The sequence below is a fragment of the Camponotus floridanus genome, unplaced genomic scaffold (genome assembly GCF_003227725.1).
Source record: "Camponotus floridanus strain SB8 unplaced genomic scaffold, Cflo_v7.5 scaffold1, whole genome shotgun sequence".
Taxonomy (NCBI): domain Eukaryota; kingdom Metazoa; phylum Arthropoda; class Insecta; order Hymenoptera; family Formicidae; genus Camponotus; species Camponotus floridanus.
In genome coordinates, this window is record NW_020229214.1 from 2,270,884 (window position 1) to 2,292,615 (window position 21,732).

Consider the following 21,732-nt stretch of genomic DNA (forward strand, 5'->3'; position numbering starts at 1 on the left):
TCAAAAAATATACTTTATTCAATTTTTTTACCGTGTTTTACCTTTGGAATGAAATGAGATGAACGAGGCACACGTTTTGGATATGTTAGCGCAGGCTAGTAAGCTTAAAAATACAATTAAAATAATCAACAACAAGTAAAATAACAATGAATCGAGATCTGCTGTAAAGACTCTCTATTGATTTAAAATCGTATTTTTGTTCGCTAAATAATGCGCCAATCTTCGCCGCAAATTTTGTCCGAAGTATAAATCGTCCTGAAATTCTACGGAGATTTCAGCACAAATATTCAAGTATCCTTTAATTCATAATAATTACGAATGGCAAGAAATGCTTAGAGAATTTCTTAATTGTAAATAACATTTTCTTTATAAATGTCGAGGTCGATTAGCAGTCTCGTTAAACCTGTAAATATGGAGAGATAATTAACATTTTATTAATATTAATAACGAATACAAAATAGACAGTCTTTATTAGTTTAATAAATGTATGCGGATCCTCACTTAAAATATATATTCAATTAAAATTAATTTTGCACGCAGCTATGAACCACATGTGTTTAATATCTTATTTGAATAAATGCAATATTATTATGCTGTTTTAGCTGAAACATTAAAATATTATAGATAAATATATAAACAGCGCATCGATATAATATAATTACGATAATAACGTAATTTTTACAAGTCAATTTTAGAAATTTTCGTAAAAAATAAATCGTGATAAATGTTTCCATAGGTTACAAATGTTTATATACATTTTCAGCACCTAATATGAAACTACGTCACATTTGTTTAAAAAAAAAGAGAAAAACGAACGCAAATCTAAAAGAAGCAGATTATGCATATTCTGATTATGTATTTCTGAAATATAATAAGTTCTACGTATATGTTTTACATAATGAACAGGATAACGAGGCCGCACGAGTCTCGTGGAATTCAGGTTTAGCTCGAACGTAAGTGTCGTTGGTTACTGATTCCAGAATTGAAGCTTACTCGAGCGTAACGTTTACGTACAATCGATGAATTCAATCAACATGAAAGGTTTCCGTGCACAATATTTAACTTTGCAAGTCTTACCAAAACGGGAACAGTTCTTCAGAAGATCTATATGGTCAGCAAAAGTTATAGTGTCACATAGAATATTTTAATTGATGCACTGTAGATTCAAAAAATATTCTAATTAAAATTTCTCAAACTTATGCAATTATCATCTAATATAGAGAAGAGTTTACTCATTAAAGTCAGTTTCGATTCTGACAATAATTGACCAATAAACAAAAACAGCAGTATTTTATATTTCTAATTAATACCTCTTCGCGCGTATAAATGCATTTTCTTCTGTAATAACTTAAAATCTAAATAATTATTTCGGATTCTCGTTTAGGAAATGTCATAGAAAGTTCGTACATTAAAGACTACTAATGTTTGAAAACTGATGTTTTCGTCGCTCATTTCATTCATACTTACAGACCACCGTCGGAATTCCAACGTTAGGAATTGAATACCTTCTAACCGGTGACATTAATTTTAAAATACGATTTTCAAATCGCCAACTTTCTGGATTGATCGAAGAAGTTCAGTACACGCACATAGTATCGTACGTAAAGATACGAGTCTTCTCTGACGCACGTTTTCGAAACATTCTCCTCCAATAATAAAGAGACGACTCTTTTCAGAGATACTTTGGTTCTGATCTCGAGGCCAGATTCCGCGTTTGGGAGAAATCCCGAGGTTGGCGTCCGCGTCAACGTACACTTAGCGATATTAGTGAACTCTCAGCTGAGAGCAAGTAGTGGTTCGACGGACATACGGGATCTCCTTGCCTTGTCCTCTTCATACTGCTTAATCTTCATAAGCTTCCATTTGCTCTTACTCTGTTTCTTTATCGGAATTTCCGTGGTGGTCATTTCCTCTATATCAGATCGCTCCTCTTCCTCCAACATTCTGAGAGTCTCGATAATGTTTCTGGGTTCCGTGATACGTCCAGTGGAGCTGCCATTCTTATTGGCGTACACTACGGAAAGATGTGAAAAACTGGATTTCGGCGGCGCCGTAATATCGGCGAAATCGCGGAAATTTGCAAAGAAGTCGCCGCCACGAATTGGCTGAGGTTTAGGATTCCTGTAGTATTGCGCGCGACCACGACTATAATACGGATTATAGAGGCTTTCGTCTACCGAATACTCATCGTTCTCCTTATCCTCCGGATAATAAGTGCCGCCGCGAATCACGCCAAAGTTACCTGAACCTAGTAGGGAATGATGATCTTTGCTTGCAGCGGTTTGATGATTACGATCGCGTTGAAAGTAGCCTAAAAATCTGTTGGGACGATATCGTTGCTGCTGTTCCGTCAACGGAAGTCGGTGATTCGCGAAGAGTTCTGCGAAAGACGGGAAGAAGTTTTGACTCAGCGTCTCCAAGTTTTTATCTCCCGCATCGGTAAATTGTGCGACGGCGGTATATTCTGTATTTTTCGCCTCTTGATCTTTAGAAGCGTCAACTTTTTCAGCTTCGAATAATTTCTCCTTGTTTTCGTCGGTAGTATTTCTACTAGTTTTATCGGCAGTTTTATCGGTAGTAGTATTGGACGCTTTATCCTCGCTATTATTTCGCGTGCTATTTTCTATGCGATCTGATTGCAAAGTTCCGGATTCATCCGACTCCATATACATGTCGGAATCATCGTATTCTTCGCCCACCTCTGATGCTGATGCCACGGAATCCTGCAACAGGAAGAAATTTTTGCACAATTATGTGAATTGGCGTCGCCTTTCAAACAATAAATGCGCAATGCGAATAAGAGAAAGCTTATTGATATAAGCAAAGAAATATCTTACGTTACGGAAATGTGCTCCTTCAAATCCTATAATTTTGCAATGCATGAACTTTCTTCGCGTTTTTTATATGCGCATTGATTTAACAAGCATAACGATTGGTATGGACTTAACATTAAAAAATTGATTTTAAATTGTTGAAATTACTACTACACTCGAGATTATAATAAGAATTTGACAATAAAAATACTAAATTTTGTGTTATGTAGTTATCTGCGGTCTGATATTATTTAAAAAAAATAAATGATACTTTCATTTAATGCTAATTTAATGTTACATGATAATTGTGGATTACGCCTCAGCGGAACATAAATAAAAATTCTAGAAACTCAGCATAGTTATTCCTTAACTTCTTCATTTTTCTATATCATACTTTCTTTATTCGAGTTGATTTCCATACTGAAAAAATTAACAAGTAGAATAATAAATAATCACTACCGGAATATTACACTTTCTATATCGTTCTTCTTAGAATTATTTTTTAGTGTCCACAATGCGGCGACTGTAGTGATTAAAGATTATTCAAGCATGACAGGAAATATTTCAATAAGTGCAGCAGTTCCTTTCGCGGAGTGCATCGACCGAAGAGGGACGGTCTGCCTGTTCAAGCCCACCGTGTCCTCGCCTTGACATTTAAGACATCTTCGTGCGAGACCATTTATGCTCAAGCTAGTCACCATAGATACGTAACCCGTACGTTGTACGTTGTACCCTCTACGCATACCACAATATCGCATTCTATAAAAGCGCAGTATGATTGTACCGACTACGTGCATACGCATCGTAGATGGCCATTGAAGTTTCTTGCAACACGTCGGCGAGACACGCCTAGCATTGTTACGAATATGTCAGGTCAACACTCGTCAGATATAGCTGTATCTACCTTCTCGAAGTTATTATAATACCTGCTCCCGTATCGAAGTTGCTCCTATAAATGCGACGTTAAGCTCGCAAATGAATCTAGTTGTATCGCCAACTACAATGCATTTATTATGCACGCAATATGTACTGGATACATGGACCTTTCTCTTAAAAGCTAAATTGATCAACTTTACTTTTTATTGCTAAATTTTATTATTAGAGGCTTAATAATATTCTTTGGTATTAAAATTAAAAAATTTTATGAAAAGTAGAATTGATCAATTTAACTTTTGAGAGATTCATATGGTGAATTTTTTCGTATATTACATATTGCACAAGCTTCGCGAATAGAGAAAATTATTACGAAAGATTTTCTAATAAAGCAAAAGTAAAGATTAAAATTAACAAAATTATAAATCAATGGTGCAATAAAAAATAATTTTAACGAAGGAGGATCATGGTAGCCGTTTCGAATGTTATACGGGCGTGTAGACAATAAATTCTACATGCACCGGCGAATGAGCTTGATGGATGCGTCTTTGCAGCCCGTAATGAGAAATGAATGATAGACTTTACGAGCAACATTTCTATGCACAGAGTTTTGATCGTATCAGAACAAAATAATGTGTCGCAGTTAATCACTTCAGTGTAATTATTCGCTTGCTTCGACTAATGTAATTAGTCGGCACTACAAAGCTTACAGGTGGGACAAATTGAAACACTACCTTTACGACATCACATTATACAGAAAAATTCGAATTCGGATGTTCGTTCATCTCGATTCGCACGTAATGCAATAATAATTAAATACTCATGATATTAGCCATAATGGCAATAATCACGCAACCATTAGTTTTAATTAGAAAATAAATTATTCGCTAGTGCATATACTATAATTTATTGCATATGGAGGGAGGGTATATGATATATTATAGATAATATAAACCTTTCAAAATTGCGTTGCCCGCACGATATAAGCAGATACGAAATAGATAATCTGTACAGTAATATTTAAATATACAAATGAGGAAAGATTTATTAAAAATAACAGAGATAGAAAAGTGAAATAATATTATGCCGTATAAGTAGAAGAGTTGAATATAAAAAAAATGCAGAAAGACAGGTTATAATTATATGATTATAAGACACGATTTAATCAGTTCATATGTCCAAGAGAATTGTAAGATAAATGCTGCAATAAAAGTATTTCCATTCGATGTAGATCTGAATATTTCATCGTGTATGTGTGTACATATTTATTAGAGTTCTCTGAAATATGCAATTATTATTCCGACAAAACAACACACAAAAATATGAGCGTTGCTATATTTCAAGAAGATTGATAAAAATGTGTATTAATTATATCATGTATGTTATTAAGTGATATTGTTAAAGGAAAATATATGAGTTTCAAACTCGAGGCAAACTAATGTACTAGAAACATTCGATTAGCGGTAATAAGAAAGTTAAAAAAACGTATTAATTGTTACACATAATTACCGAACGCAATTAGTTCCGCGATTTGCACTTGATAAACACGTTAAGTATTTATTAATTCAAGAATTATAGTGTAACTGATAAAATAGCAAGCGTTTGATCAGAAAGTTCTTATGGCATGAAAGTTCTTGTCTCACAAACGTATTATCTCCTTCGCCACTTATCCTGACTTTTTTACGTGTAATATTCAAACAGGATTTAAACTAATGAAAGGCTTTAATATTCTCTGTAACGATCGAAATTGACGAAGATTGACAAAGAGAAGAAAGCTGAGAGGAAAAGAAGGATACGCTATTATTACGCGATTACAAGACGCAAATTAGTCTCGCAATGCGTTCTTTTACCAGGTATAAAATATACGATGTGCACCTGAAGATTATTATATTATCTCGATGTGTGGATGTGCACTATCCAATTAGCTATAGTCTACCTCCGTCGATTGGTATGAATTATATATGAATTAGGGGCAATCACACAGCACGAGTAGCCGCGGGCCATACGATCGATGATCCGCGGTTCTTAGAGCAGCGCGAATCGTCTTGGCGCGAGGGAACTTATAAGCTGTATTAACGAAGCATATGTGTTGTGACACGCGAAAGTACGGCAGAAATCCTGGAGCAAAATCGACATTGGTTACTGGACTGCTCGATCGTGAAATACAAGCTTGTAATTTTATAATACCTCTTTTCATAAAGTTAAAGAAGAATAAGATTAGAATAAATTGCTGAAAAATTTATATATTAGGAAGATTTATTGATTAAAGATTAAAGCATTAGAATTGTTATTAATAAATATTTTATATCTTGTTTTGTATTATTGCTTTTTAAAAGCAATTATGATATATAAATAAATAATAACGTAAAGAAAAATTATTTCTAGTACAAAGATTAATATATTTTTTTACTTTAACATAGAGTTAAAAAAAACAACATATTGCGGCGATATAAAAATTTGATTTGTATCATCTAACAAAAATATTCGAATTTGTTCAAACGAAGAATATTATAATATTATTAATATTATTAATATTATTATAAATATTATTATAACATTATTAAAAATATTATTAAATTATTATATACGTCATATTTATGTGCAACCTGTATAAAATTGCCTATGTACTCTTTGATGCATCATTGCCGATTTGTTGTAATATTATGTTTCATTGCTCGTTTACGTTATCATGAATATAATTTACAGCATGCTGTCAATAAGATCTCTGAGTGAAATATCGCACATCTGATTTACTACACGTCATCATGAGAACTCAGACAGTGTTACGTTATGGATATCGAAATGGGAATATTTGCATTTATTGCGACAAATGCTGTTATGTTTTATCGATGGATAGAGTTATAAATGTGACGGTCAAGAGCACAATCAGAAGAGATACAGATGTATATTTGTATTCTTTAGATGTATGTACTTATTTTTATATTCTTATTATACTAATATAAGCAAAAAAAGGATTATACAAATATACAAAATATAAAAATATAAAATGTAAAACGTATATAGTATATATATATATATATATATATATATATATATATACTTTTGCATATATATGTAAAAGATATAAGATAATTTAAATTAAATTGTTATTAAATTTAAATTTAAATTGTGATAATTTATCTTACGCGTAAGAAAAAATAATATCTTTGTAATTATAAAATTAATTTCTGACTATGCTATAAGTTACAAAGACATATAATAGATCAAATTTATCAAAAGATCTTATCTTCTTTCAAGTCGTACAATGGTTGCCATGAATAATTGTGCAGATAACAATCTTAATATAAATATTTCACTACCAACTTAATATAATACGAAAGAGGAGAACATGAGAGATGTTTTGTTGAAAACGAGATGATATCTGCATGAATTTGTAGTAATCCGTGTAAAATATGCAGGCAACTATATGAGGCCATTCTTTCGCCTATATATATGTGATATCGCGATTTCCGAGTTAAATCAGGCTTTAAATATTCAAATTGTAAGCATAGCATGGTCATACTATATATCTGTAGATCCCTCCCTTTATATCATTCTTTAAAAATTTTTCTTACCTCGTGTTCGATCGCGTCCTCGGGAACCGGCGCTCCATCTGAAACAAAGAACAGATCTTTGTGAGAAAGGTTGTGCATCCTATTGGTAAATGTTTATACGACACATGCACAACACGATTAAATTATAGATACTGATATTTACGACCCAGTTATGCATTACAGATAGAACAAAACATTTTTTGAAACAAACATGCATCCACGAATCACGATGAAATAACTTTGATGGTCGATATCGGAACATGGCAAAATATAATACAGTACGTTAATGACCACCCTCGATTGCGCACATAGATCATTAAACCGGTCGTATGCATCATTCGCGTGCAATAGTTATTTGCTGTATTGCATCGCGATTTTCAAGGAGCTTTGTGGAACACCTTGAGAACGTCACATAGATTACATTATATCGACAGCTGCAAGAAATCGAATATATCGTGAAAGTCGATAATTTATGTTTTCATACATTATCGAATTAAGAGATTTGTATAAAACTGATTTTATTTTTTTTTAACTGCGAATTCAAGTATCCTCATAATTCTTACAACAATACTTGAATTATGATGTAGTAATTTAAATTATTTTTATATTATATAAACTAGTACATATGTGTAGCCTTTCGTAAAATAATACATTTTAATACACACAATGGCAAATGGGAAATAATATATTTTTGCGGAATGCGATTATTTTATCTGCGAAACCGGCTGCTCTTGTTTGTCCTCGAAATAAATTTGATTGTATTTGTCGTGAGCGCTTTTCATGAGCGTTCGTTTAAACGTTAATTTATATCCACGTGCCTTTTAAATTATTGATCGCGTACAGTAAAATTCATTTAAAAATACAAAAAGAGAATACGAGAGAAAAGAGAAAGAAAAGTAATCGCACGTTATTACAATAGCATCCAATCGAGCCGTTATTAATTAGTTCGCGAACATCGGACTTCCTTAATTAGTTCGTATCTTACTGACGGACGATTTTACTGGGTTTCTTTCATTTACGATACGAGAGAAAGTCAATTACGTCGATGACAAGTTGTAGATGCTTACTGAGGATTTAGTATGTCTCCAGAGATGCTTGACAAAATCAAGACCTTCATTCCCTCGACTCCGCTTGTCAACTGTATCTCTGAGACACATGATATTGGGCTGACAATGCTTCCGACATTTCTGTCTATTTTTTACTTCGCATAAATCTAGGGAGCGTTAATGTTATAAACGAATTTGATGAAATACATATTTATATAATATTTAATTAGAAGATAAGAAAATTGTTCGTCGTTATTTTGATAAATGCACGTATTTATGATCCGCGATGTTTCTTTCATTGCGTCATTTTTCGATTCATTGAGGCATGCTTGCAGCACGATCCGATTTTCGGATCACATCGGATCGAAAGAAATTAGCCCAATGGACTTGTTAAATCGCGATCTGTCGGTAGTATTTCACCACGCCAATTATGGCTCGGCGCAATGTAATGAGGCAGCAACCGGCAATTTGTTGGTGCGATCCCGTTGGATTCTCGTAATTTATCGTGGCATGTGTGTATCGCGATCGAGAATCACGAGTCTTGATCACCTTCCTAAATCGTCAAATACGACGTCTCTTTGAGACATGTTAACAAAGGAAAAAAATTATATATCTCTAATATACTAATATACATCGCGTTCGCCATTCATATATTAATAGCCCCTAATGTAGTTTATACCTTCACTCTCAGTTTCATTTGCCACATTTGTTATCGTAGAAGCGCTTCGCATTGAATTCAGAGAGGAAACGTTGCACGATGACACGACAATCGGTCTTCCTTAAACATGCACGACGTACTTTACTTTCTAGCGACGAACCGCGAGCGCTTTCTGCATAATAGAACAATCAAGTCCGAGTGACGAAAGACACGCAGGCTACGTGTTTCGTGCGGAATGTAAATCTTGAGTAATAATACAGTCTACCAGTCTGTTACTTTCGACAATGTTGCCATACATCAGTAGATTTAAAAAAAATTATTATATCGAGCGTAGGTATATATACCATACATCTTGCTCATGCGAGAATGCATTGTAAGACTTATTTGCGTCCTGTAAGCGCGTATTAATAATTCTATTTATTGTGCTGATGACAATTGAGATAGTAAACATATGCGCTGTGAAATTAAATTAATTAAGTATATCGTTTTATCAAAAATATGACAAGATGCAAACGAGCAAACATATTTTAAAGGAAACGTATAATTATCTTGTATAAATAATATTATCCTTTCAAAGGAAATTATGCACATTACTATTCAACTACTTATTAAGCATTAATTTACCTACATGGCCCCATTTTTCAATGACATTCTACAACATCCTGTAACAATAGAGATGACACCAATGCGGGAATTCCGCTTCCTCGCGTGCGGCGTCACATTCTCAACATTGTCCTAGCGACACTATTTGCGACACAACCGGAGATGACGCTTTACCATCGCGCTCGCCTCGCGTGAAAAGAACATTGCGCGATTATTATAGCTTAATGAGAGTTGATAAACTTCGTCGATTTATGTCGCTTCATGATGGACGGCGATTACTTGATTATAGACTTTTAATTAATCGGAATTCATGTTGCATGTTTAAAGAACATTATTTCGCAAAGAATAAAACAGAGCATCATTCATGATGTAAAGTAACGTAATATTTAAAGTAAGTGCTTTGACATCTACTAAAAACAATATAATGTATGATTAATGCGAAAGACACTATCCTGTAATTTATGTGTAGGTAAACAGTAGCAGTAAAAAGCAGATTTTATGAAATCGAATTTTATGATAGAATCAATTTACCTCCGCACTGTCGTCGAAATTAATTTTATTGTATTACGTAAATCTGTATTAGCAAGTCTTTATTTTGTCAAGTGTTTTTGCCGTCAGTTCTTATTACCTGCTCTAAGTTGCAACTCATTTTCTCGTAGATTTTTTTAAAAACACTATTAAAGTTATTTCAATGAAAAATCACTTCACACAAAAATCTATAATATGTATCCATATCTATATAATTAATCTTAAATAATGATTATGTAGAAAGTAACACCGTGCATATAAATTTATCACGATTAAAACTAACTGACAAAATATTTTAATTTTACCGATTTAATTTTCCACATTACAATTAAATGTAAGTATGAAAAGCCTTCTAGTTAGAAACTATATTTATTTATATAAAATTAAGATATTTATGCAATCAACATCTTATAACTTTATTTATATATTTAATTTTTTTTTTCATAAATTTTACGATAAATTAAAAAGATCATATTTGGCAAACATTTGATAATCAAATGTATAATAAATGAATTATTTAGTGTATTAATAATTTAGTATAAAATTACGAAAAATAAAATCCGTGCTATACATCATGAAGTAAAACAGGAAAGAATTTCTAATACATACATTTCTCTCGTGCAATATTTATGAAAAATACATGTTGAACGAATGGACGATACACATAGACGATATTGATGGAAGATCGAGACGTGTGTTTCTGCTATTGCCATGCTGCAGTTTGCAGTTTTCTCATTTCAACATAGCCGTGTACTACTTAGAAATTGTAATGAATACGCGAACGACATAATCAAATCGCAAATCAGGTTGGATTCTTATGGGCGCTCCGCGGACGAGGAAGTGATTACCATTAGCTGAAGTGCGCTGCTCCTTTTGTTTCTTTTTTCGCCCTAGGTCACGAAGGAAAAAGACGCGGACTATTACGTTCCGTAGTACTAGAAGAAAATTTCGTACTGAATTGAAATCGGGTGCTTCCTGCTTTCGAACTTTCTGAAAAATTAGCGACAACGGTGCCGCTGGCATCAGCACGTAACCAGATATCCCATAAGATATGCAAGAGAGACGCGTTCTCGTGAGTTTATCAACTTTCCGAATCTAATCGATAAACTAAACGCGCGAATAAAATAAGATATTAATTCTTTAATATCGAGCGAAATAGATTTTAAATGCTGCTGATATTTTTGCTCCTTTACTTTAAATATTTCATCCAATCATCACATAAAATAACAATTTGTAGTTATTATTCAATTATATAATGTGGGAGAAATAGTTGTACATCTTCATATAATAAATAAAAATAAAATCCAAGATTGTAAAAAAAGAGGTTATCGCATCAATAATCCTTAATGAGACAGCCGCTTGGTTTTATATTGTCATAAATGTCTTGATGATTTCAACACGACGATTATTCCGGATCTCCTTTCTCGTATCGCATCTGATATATACAAGAAACAACTTTACCTAGTTAACTCATGATCACGAGTCTTGCTGCACCGACATCTGCATCTTGAATCAACGTCACCTACAATGCCGATAATGCACGAACTGTATAAAGTTATATATTTTCACTATTCTGCACGAAATATTGCGAACTTATATCCAGCACTTAAATAGTACAATAATTTTCAGGAACTTAATAGTTTATATAATATTATAATTAATTCTATGTAAGTGTTTCCTATCATTTTTTTTCTATTTTAATTTTAAAGAAATTTGAAATATATATCCTAGTAAATATATATATATATATATATATATATATATGTATATATATATTTAATATTTTTGAATGATTTATGTTAATAGGATCATACCTTATCATTTTATTATAATGATTTGTTGTTATAATGATTAAAAGTACGATGATGAAATAAGTCTAAGAATGTTTTGATTCGTTTTACTTGAAGCATGCTATCATAGAGATCTTATTATAGAAAAATTATAGATAATAAAAGTTACATTGGGATGCATCGTTAATAGTCGATAATATTATGGGAATCTCGCAGTACAGAACGTGGGAGTTTAAAGTTGGCCACACCTTTATCTTTGTTGAACGATTGCATTGAAAAGGACTGCAGAGAAGAAACCAGGATGAAAAGAGATAGAGAAAAAAGACGCGGCTCGTCTCTCGAAAATATTTCTTGAGAGTGAAAGCATCCGGTTCGCTATATAATACAAGCTCCATCCGAGCTCCAGTCTGCGCTGCGCGTTACACGTAGTAGCGATAGCCTCGTAGGGAACGTGATGACTTTAAACTTTCGTTTAATTTATCGCAGCGTTGGCAAGAATTCAATCACAAACTTTCTCCCGAAAGGAAGTCACGATGAGACTGTCAAACTTATCACGGATATTCCGTTTAAAAACCAAGTTTGCTTCATCTTATTTTTTATCTGACAGTAAGTGATAAATCAGGATTTACCAGGATATTTTTCGATTAATAAAATGGCAAAAATATTTTTAGTTGTTACATAATTCGATGATGCTGATATATATATATATATATATATATATATATATATATATATATGATTGGTAATATACATACTAATTATTTCTTTATCTCCTTGCTGTTGCTCGATTTTCTCTGTTTAATATGCATCGGATGAGCAAAGTGATTGGAATGATTAAAATATTTTCTGTATCCGGAAGACATCCAGATAAATATTACTGAAGTAATATTGACGTTGAATTAAGTGCCCGACAATTTCGTATAATATAATAGCATTGCATAATTAACGTTATGTGACGCTGTAATAATATTCAACTGATAACGTTTGGGCAATGTTTTATAGATTGACAGTCTGCAATATTTCATAGAGACGGGATCAAATGTCTCTTTGCGATTTTGTCAATAAATAAAAATTTTGAGATTTGACATTGTCTTAGAAAAGAAAAGAATCCCTTAGAGCTTTTCCTTTTGTCTGCCCAAACGTAAAAACTTAGATATGCAAATCACGCGTGCCGCATGATATGACAGTATGCATATGGGCCTCCATTCTCCTTGCGCCTCTCGTGGAGTATTAATCTCCTTTCACAGTTGCAATATGTTGAAAGTATATTATTATGAATATAATGCTTTTGTCCTATCAATTTCGCTAACATTTACATACTAACATTTGACGCGTGAAATATGTAATAGAGAAAGGAAAAAATTTTTCAATTTTATAAATATATTAATTTAAACGATTCTACGTTACGTCGAACAGTTGAAAAAATGCATGATGTATTATCAAGAATAATATATACTTTATATATACTTAATATATACTTAATATATACTAAATATATACTTTATTCGCATCTCGGCATGGGAAACAAATCGTGAAAGTCGCTGAGAAATCTAGGTTTGCAACTTGTGCTTTTATATATGTATGTTGAGATTCTATATATATATATATATATATATATATATATATATATATATTTCATGAGAACGTTACAAATAGCGAGGAACAAAGTGCAATAGATGGGACTAATTAAGAATTAGTTGCGTTTTGCACAATTCCCTGGTGTAAGAACTTAATTTCTAATTCAAGTTAAACATTTCTAATTAAACATTTCTATCTAATTGACTATGCAAATAATTTTTAATGAGTAATTAAACAAGTTAATTTCCAATAAATTTTAAAAATCAGTTTTTGGAATTTTTATATATTATATTATATGAAACAATGTACACATAAAGTATACAATATGATAAAAAATGTATTAAATAACAATTGTAACTTAATTAATTTAAGTGTATATGAAATATAAATCGAATTAATCATCCAAATATATTTACATATTTTACACAGTTTTAAATTTTAAATCAGAAAATAAAGAGAGAGGTGTACTTATCTAAAATAATGGAATGACAATAAGAATTAAAAATGATACATTCCATTTTCGACTGTATGAATGTCAACAGTTAAATGAGATTGACCTTGACAGTACAGTCAACCTATTCAGCCAATGTTCCAGCGACCACTGACATAGGTCGATGCCACTTTCACGATCAGAAACTATATAATTATCCTGCTACGAGGGTTCCTGTGAAACTTGTTTTCAGAACTCGGATATTGTATAAGAAGTGGAACATCCCACCGCTTGATTATAGAAATTATATATAAACTAGATTAAATATTTTATAAATGTTAAAACTTAGTTAAATGTTAGAACACATGCTACATCAAAATCATTATATGTTATATTAAATTATTATCGAATCATACAATTATAATTATAAACGTTTATTTCTCTATATAATTGTTATATAGTTATATATAATAAATAGTTATATATAATAAATATTATATATAATAAATAGAATAATAAATTTCTATTGCGATTTTGAAGATAATAATAAAAAAAATATTATTGCAATAGTTCAAGATTATTTCAAAAGTAAAATGCTCTATTTTTGATTGAGAATCTCTGGGATAGATTAATCAAACATTAAATATCAAATACAGTATTAAATGCAATTATTACGTAATGAAACAAATAAAGTTTCTAATGAAAATAATCTCTAAGATTCTTCCAAGAGAGAAATTTAATAGTTGACTTTCTCTGTTTAAATTATATACAAGTACCTTAAGGCGACAGTATTAATTGATATTTCATCTTTCTATCAAGTAGTATTAATTTTGGCATGACTGATCTCTATTATTTCCAAAGTGGAAATAATAATTATGGTTTGACATCTTCATTTTCTCTTTTGAATTATATTTATGAATTTACTCTCTCACAATCGATTTTATAGTTAAAATTTTTAGACATATTGATGACAATAGATCATTAATTTCAATGTCAACTTTCTATCGATTAATTAAATATTGAATATTAAATTAAAAAATTTTAAAAGTAATATAAAAAGGAAGAATCGCTGTTAGATGCAATTTCGGCGCAGATTATTGAAATTCTCAACTTTCTCTCTTTCTCTATTTTTTCGTAGTGACTTAATTTCCGGGTATCACGAAGTATATATATTGAGCACGATGACGAGAGATTTTCGATGTTCTCCGTAGCTTTTCTTTCAGTAGATGAGTTAACGACGCGGTTTAAGACGTAATTCTTCGAGAATCGTGATTCCCGTCGGGCACGATCATTGTAGATCGTTGCGATCTTTTCGACGGCTGTTGGAGAGGAAAGTGACTACCGATTATCCCTCATCCTGCCAATTCCACGGTATAAGATTTGTATAATACTTAGATCATTTCGATCTACTCCCTGCAGCAGGTTCTTTTCTCGCGATCAGACACGTTAATGCCTCTACGTAAATTGCAATGCTTCAGTTAAGACTACAAAGTTTGCTTTCATAATCTCCCTGAGGCTAGCCGCACAGCTTCATATTATTATTTTCTCTCCTTCTTAGTTCTCTTCTGCAAGAATTTTCTGTGATTGAAAAGGATAGTTTTCTTCTTTCGATTTTAGCTTTATTTTTACAAGAACTTCTATAGGATACAAAGCTATGGGCTTTATGAAAGGGACGTGCTTCTAGGACATTCCATCGTGGTTTCGAAATAAACCCGATAAAGACGATAGTCCCTCGCTGTCATTAAACCTTCATGTGATGCGTATCGGTGGCAAGTATGAAAGTGCATCGTGAAAAAGTAAATGTCTAAGAGGGACATAGCATCCTTGTTACCGTTTTCTTCCTGCATATTTAACTAACGGTGGGATCTGGAGCGCTTCGATCATTGGCACAAGGACGCACTGATCATTAAGAGTCTGCGGTAACCTAACCAATTAGCTCCGAGACGAATGGTGAGCTCCGATATTTTCATCTCTACCGCTATGCTTCATTAATCAAAGTCATCCTAACAAAGATGATGATTTTCGATAATATGTTTTTCTCTATAAGGCAGTTGTCATTCTTAATATTTTGCAATTCTGTTATAAGGAGAAATCGATGAGTACAAGTTTACACCTGTTAAATTAGATTTACGTTAACGAAAGATTGGTAATGCGTTAAAAAGACTTTTCATCGCGCTGTGATTTATGTGTTCGTTGTAATTAGAATATCGTAGGTAGTTGGAAATATTATAATCGAAAATTTTCAAATAAATTTAAATTAAAATTAAATTTTGCCATTTTTTAATATTAATTCAATTATATTAAAATGTGTGCTTCATACAAGCATTTCAATAAATCAATATATATATATATATATATATATATATATATTTCAATATATATATTTTATATAAGAATTTGTATGTACTATTATATTATGTTTTTATAATAATACAAACAAAGTCTTTTTTTGTAAACACGATTACAAAAACAAATTCGAAAAATTATTTAAATAAGAAAGAATGAGAGAAAATCAATTGAGTAAAAAATAAGAGATTGAATCGTAAAATTATTCTATACCTACGATATTTGACAGTGCAAAATGGATGCTACTTGAATAACTTAGACGTTTAACAGTAGCGGAATGATTGAATTATTATTCAACATGTTCGCTGGCTTTATTGCATCAATCTGCGCTAACGTAGATCATCGATTAGCTAACACGACGACGATCTAAGGCAATACTGATTCCTCGATTAGAAGTTCAATGGTTACCGCGTATTAAAGGGCATTGTCCGGAATTAACGCGCTCCAGTTCTACAGAGTGAGACGCTAACAGAACTTACTAGGCATCCTACATGATCGAAAGTCGACCGACAGATAATTAGTCATTTTCTTTATTGCGCTACACACAGAGGCGTAAATGTCAGCTGACCGATCTTGACTGAAATTATGTTCGTAAGCTTGGTAGGCAGAGCCGGTAAAAGTATCGACAGGAGGCTATTATAATGCTGTGCACAATCAAGCGACGCGATGTAACACTGCAAATTACGTTAGCCATACGTGCCCTGGTGGCAACTAAAACAGATTTTATTGAATGCGTTTCGAAATACCTCTGCATACCTCGCACTCGAACGTATCTCAGTGTATAAACGGATAAACGTCTTGGCTGCTACGGCATACTTTGTCGCGATAATCGTCTTATTTTTAGCGCGGCGAGGTTCGGCCAAGAAAGTATCGCGCATTGTGCGCTTCGTTAACCCCTGTGTGGGTGTAACTCGCAAATACATTACTCGCTGAGGTTGAATGATCCGTAGAATGGAGCGTGGGTGGTGCGTTGACGTTGCTACCGCTTATGATAAGCGGCCAGTTGCTCGGGAATGTATCCGGCGCGTTTACGACGTTTCGCCTATCGATTGTGCGGGCAGGATAATAGGCATAATATGCGTGCCAAGGCTCACGAGTCACGCATGATCCCGGGGTTCACGTGATTCGCGCGATAGCGATCCCCCACTTTACGTCATACACGTGCAGAGACTGACACGCAAGACTGATGCACGCACGCATCACCGTCGAGGAGCATGTACTTTCACACGCGATCTTGCCATCTTCGGTGTCCTTGTCGATTTTTCTGTGCGGTTAACGGATAATAAGCAGTAAATTTACGCCGTTCGTATATCCCGATGCACTTTCGCGCGACCCGCGATACATCATTTTAGAGATAAATCTACCGGCGGGTTGTGCCGAGAATACGTACATATTTTGGGATAAGCGCGATTGCACACCGTGAGGCACACCCTCGGTGGCAAAGTGTTATTTACTTACTTTCAACATCGCCAATTCGGTGATAAATTCTATTGTGGCAAATATGTAGCTTTACGAAACAAAAGAAAATTTAAAATAACTTTCAGTAAAATTCCTGAATCATAAATAAATAATAATATATAATAAATCAATATTGTTAATTTTTCATATGTAATATAAATTTCGTATATATTATTTTACGCATAATTGATAAAACTGTCTAACATATCACATATACTCGTATTAATGATTGCTATTTTAAATATTAGAATAATTACTGTAGATATATAACATTATATGCTTATGTATGCATATTTATAAATATGAATAGCATATAATTATTTTAGCCATTAACTTTTAACTGCATATATTTCATTATTTTTTGACACATTTGATTCTTGCGTTCACAAGCGCTTGTGGAAACACAAGTTAGATATAAATTGCCGACTTTTGCTTAACATATTATCTTCAAAAACAAGACAACTCGTTTTTTTGCGTGGAAATCCTGGTGAACACGGTTTGTTACACATCAATCACTCTACTTGGTGAAACTGTTTCAGTAATATCTTCTCAGCAGGTTGCCGCTGTTTCGAGTAGCGTATAATGTACGTTTCAGATTTTACTGAGCGATATATATGTAAATTTGTAGTAACCCGGCTGTCGTTTTTACAACGCAGTCAGCCAACAATTTTGCGGAGAATAAAGGTTTTGTTCTGCTTTCGAATTTTACGTTATGATGCTGCTCGTTACTATTTACTGTCCATTCGTCCTGTCAGCGAAATTAATTATTTCTCGCGAAAACAATTTGTCAGCAGAATTAATGATTAGAAAGCGCGCACAAATCAAAGCAATATTAGAGTATAATTAATTATAAAATTGCATAAAGAAATCTTTATCGACAGTTGCTAATTTGTATTTTATTGCACTGCTATTAACACGCCATTATCTTCGTCCGTGATAAAAAATAAACAAAATACGCTTTCACGCCAATTCCAAGCTTTCGCGTATGTAAGTGTAGAAAGTCGACGCCATCAATTGATCGCACGACATAGGGTTATCGTACAATCGGCAACGGCTTATAAGTGTGCGGGAGGATAAACGGTTTGGTCCGGAGATCCGGAGAAAGTAAACGAAAAATAATCTGGTTATCATAAGAAAGAGCTTTCTCGAGCACACCACACTTTCTTTCGCGTTATGATGTTGACACTGTCCATTTATATTATTCCAGTTGCAAAATGATGATCGAAAAGATAGACTTTCTTTCTAATCAGCTAGCCGATAATGAATCGCGATTTTAATTAATTTATATTAACGTATTTGGCAAAAATTCGTATATAGATTATTTTTTATTTATAAATGGATTTTGCTTGTTTCAATTTATTATAACATTTTTGTAACTCAACCATGATTCTCGATCCGATTTCCATTTCTTTAAGCTCGTTGGCATTCATTATATCTCGCGATATCGTTATAATAAATTTTATGCAATAATTCGACCGAGACTAATGAAATGCTTAGCTATATTTCAGATATACTTCACATTAAAGTATCTCAGCATGTCGAATTATTTATTAAAAATTGTAATACCAGAAATATAAGAAACAATTAAGATTTTATCTAACTTTTCTAGTTTCTCTTGATGTTATTTATAAAATATAATATTACAATATAATATTACAAACATACAAACATAAAATAAAAAAATTGCATCTGAAATATAGTTATTTAATAATAATTTGCTGATTAAATAATTTAATCGATCCAAGGTCTATCAAAAATATTGTTCGTGGCCAAGGCAAGCACTAAGATATTATAGTCCCTTCGATGCTTAATTCTCGTCTCTTTTGCTCCTTTGAGATAAGCTATTTGTGATATGCTATGTGCGTACATCCTCGCTATTATGGAATCACTTTCACGCAATATTCAGAAAGAGAATCTCCAATCTCCGGCAATGCGTCGTCACGATATCTCTCTTGGCTACGACCAAGAACATCTCGCAGAAACGCGCCGAGACGATCCATCGCTTCCTGTTTAATGTAACTTTCTTAGCTCATTCCGCCATAAGTTCTTACCGATCGTCTAATGACTTCCTTGAAATCATTCCGCTCGAAGTTCCATTCGCTTAACGTTGCCTATTCCAGTACATCAAATTCCATCAATAATAAATTAAGAATCAACGTAATCGATGTCGAAAGGACATAGAAAGTATAACAAGAAAGACGGAGTATGTTCGATGTTGCATTCTGAAAAATCACTAAAGGATAGCTTAAATTTATTGCAGTTCTTGACCAGTGTCATTTCAATTACGATCGATCTCAGATACTGACATCACCGCGCAATCGGAAAACACATTTATCGTATTTTTTTTAATACCATGACGTAAATATTGCGGGCATACAAAGGTACGGATGAGTAATCTCATAACTCGGCGAGTGAAAGATATTCCGGTCTGACTGGAGCACCGGAGAAAGTGGCCGATCTTGTACTGAGATTCGCGCTGTTTCTCCAGCTCATCCTGTCGTTCATGAATCGTTATCGCAAATCAGACACGTGATCGACTGTTGGATCGCCTACACACAATGATTTACGATCGGGCGTTTAAGGATCGCGAGCACGATGAATGAACGCGCTCGCACATCCATCGCTCTTTCCGCCGGATAACAAATTGCCACTCGTTTGTCTAGGATAGCAAATTCTGGATCGTCGATCCCAGATTGGAATGCATCCTTGCTCTATAAAATGCCGTGGGTCTCCATTTTTTTCGAGGCCATGATAGGAGGTTAATATATCGTTAACACGTGGCAATTTGTCAAGAAACGCATTAAATCTCAACGGTGGTCCTTGATTATCGAGATACGAAAAAATAGAAGATTAGGATCGCTGTACTATGTATCTCTAAGTAGTTGATAGCTTAGCTCAGTATTTCCACTATAGTTCCATAATCGGAAAATCAATACTTCTTGCGCACCAATCTGTTGTCTAATAATATCATTTTTGTCGGTGATTATCTAATAATACTTTCAAATTGCAATGAGCAATGCTCGTATAAAAAAAAAAGTACATAACAACGTGATGCAAGAGTATGAGTTTGATCGTGTACTTCTGTTCGTATTCTCACAACTTCCCGTATCAACTTTCTCTCGTAATAATTAAATCTATAAGAATCTTCATCCTAATTTGCGAAACAAATTAAAATTTGTCATGCTTGCCAATCGTATTTGCTAGGCTGCAATTTGATGTATTGTCTTTACGCTTTCAAAGATTTTAATATAAATTGATTTAATTTTTCTATCATTTTATAATCATACGAATAATGAAATGATACAGACAAATATAATCGAGATTTTCAAAGAAAGCTAAGATTAAAATAAAGTTTCTACTTGTTTGATAATAGAAAATAATTTCCTAGTGACTATAGCAAGCTCATTCTGCTACTATAATAAATTGTTCCGTCACTATTACAAATTACGTGTCCTTATATAGCCAATCGATTGAAAAATGTCTCGTATGCCATTTTCGTCAGCTATTACATTCGTATAGAAGAACATGTGAATGTTATACTCGCGAGATAAAACGTCCTGAAGTCCGTGAGGCTAACAAGGTTAAGTATATTAACTGAGTATAGACAAGACTTAATAGAGTTCCTGTATCGCGATTTAAATTCTTTGACATTATTAATTTTACAAGCACTTTAATAATTATTTAGTACATATATTATGGATGATTTCTTTTTTAACAATAGTTATAAATATTAATTGTAATATTTAATTAAGTAGTTAAATCGCATTAAAGAAATATATGTTTATGATGCGCTTGTAAAATGTAATATTCGATATATATTTGAGTTTATTTTTAACATAAAATAAGGTTAATTTAAAATAATTTCATTATATGTTAAAAATAAATAAGAGAGATAATCAATTCATTTGATTTAATAAATATGCTAATGTGCTATGTGTTAATATATGTCCTATTAATTCTTTCAGTTTCTTAACCATTATTTTTTTATTTTATCTTAAAAAAAATCAATTAATTAATCGATATTTGACAAAGCAAACGTTATAAATAGCATATTC

General features: G+C 32.8%; 1 protein-coding gene across 2 annotated transcripts in view; it reads right to left on the minus strand.

Moving 5' to 3' along the window:
- Positions 1-644: 644 nt before the first annotated feature.
- LOC105250424 overlaps positions 645-21,732 on the minus strand; it is a 56,516-nt gene continuing 35,428 nt past the window's right edge. For both annotated transcript variants that reach the window (XM_011256515.3, XM_011256516.3), the window contains exons 2-3: positions 7,262-7,299; positions 645-2,723 (exon numbers count right to left, since the gene is read on the minus strand). In XM_011256515.3, coding sequence (XP_011254817.1) covers positions 1,776-2,723; positions 7,262-7,299 — 986 coding nt within the window. In that variant the 3' untranslated portion in view covers positions 645-1,775. The remainder of the gene's footprint in view (positions 2,724-7,261; positions 7,300-21,732) is intronic.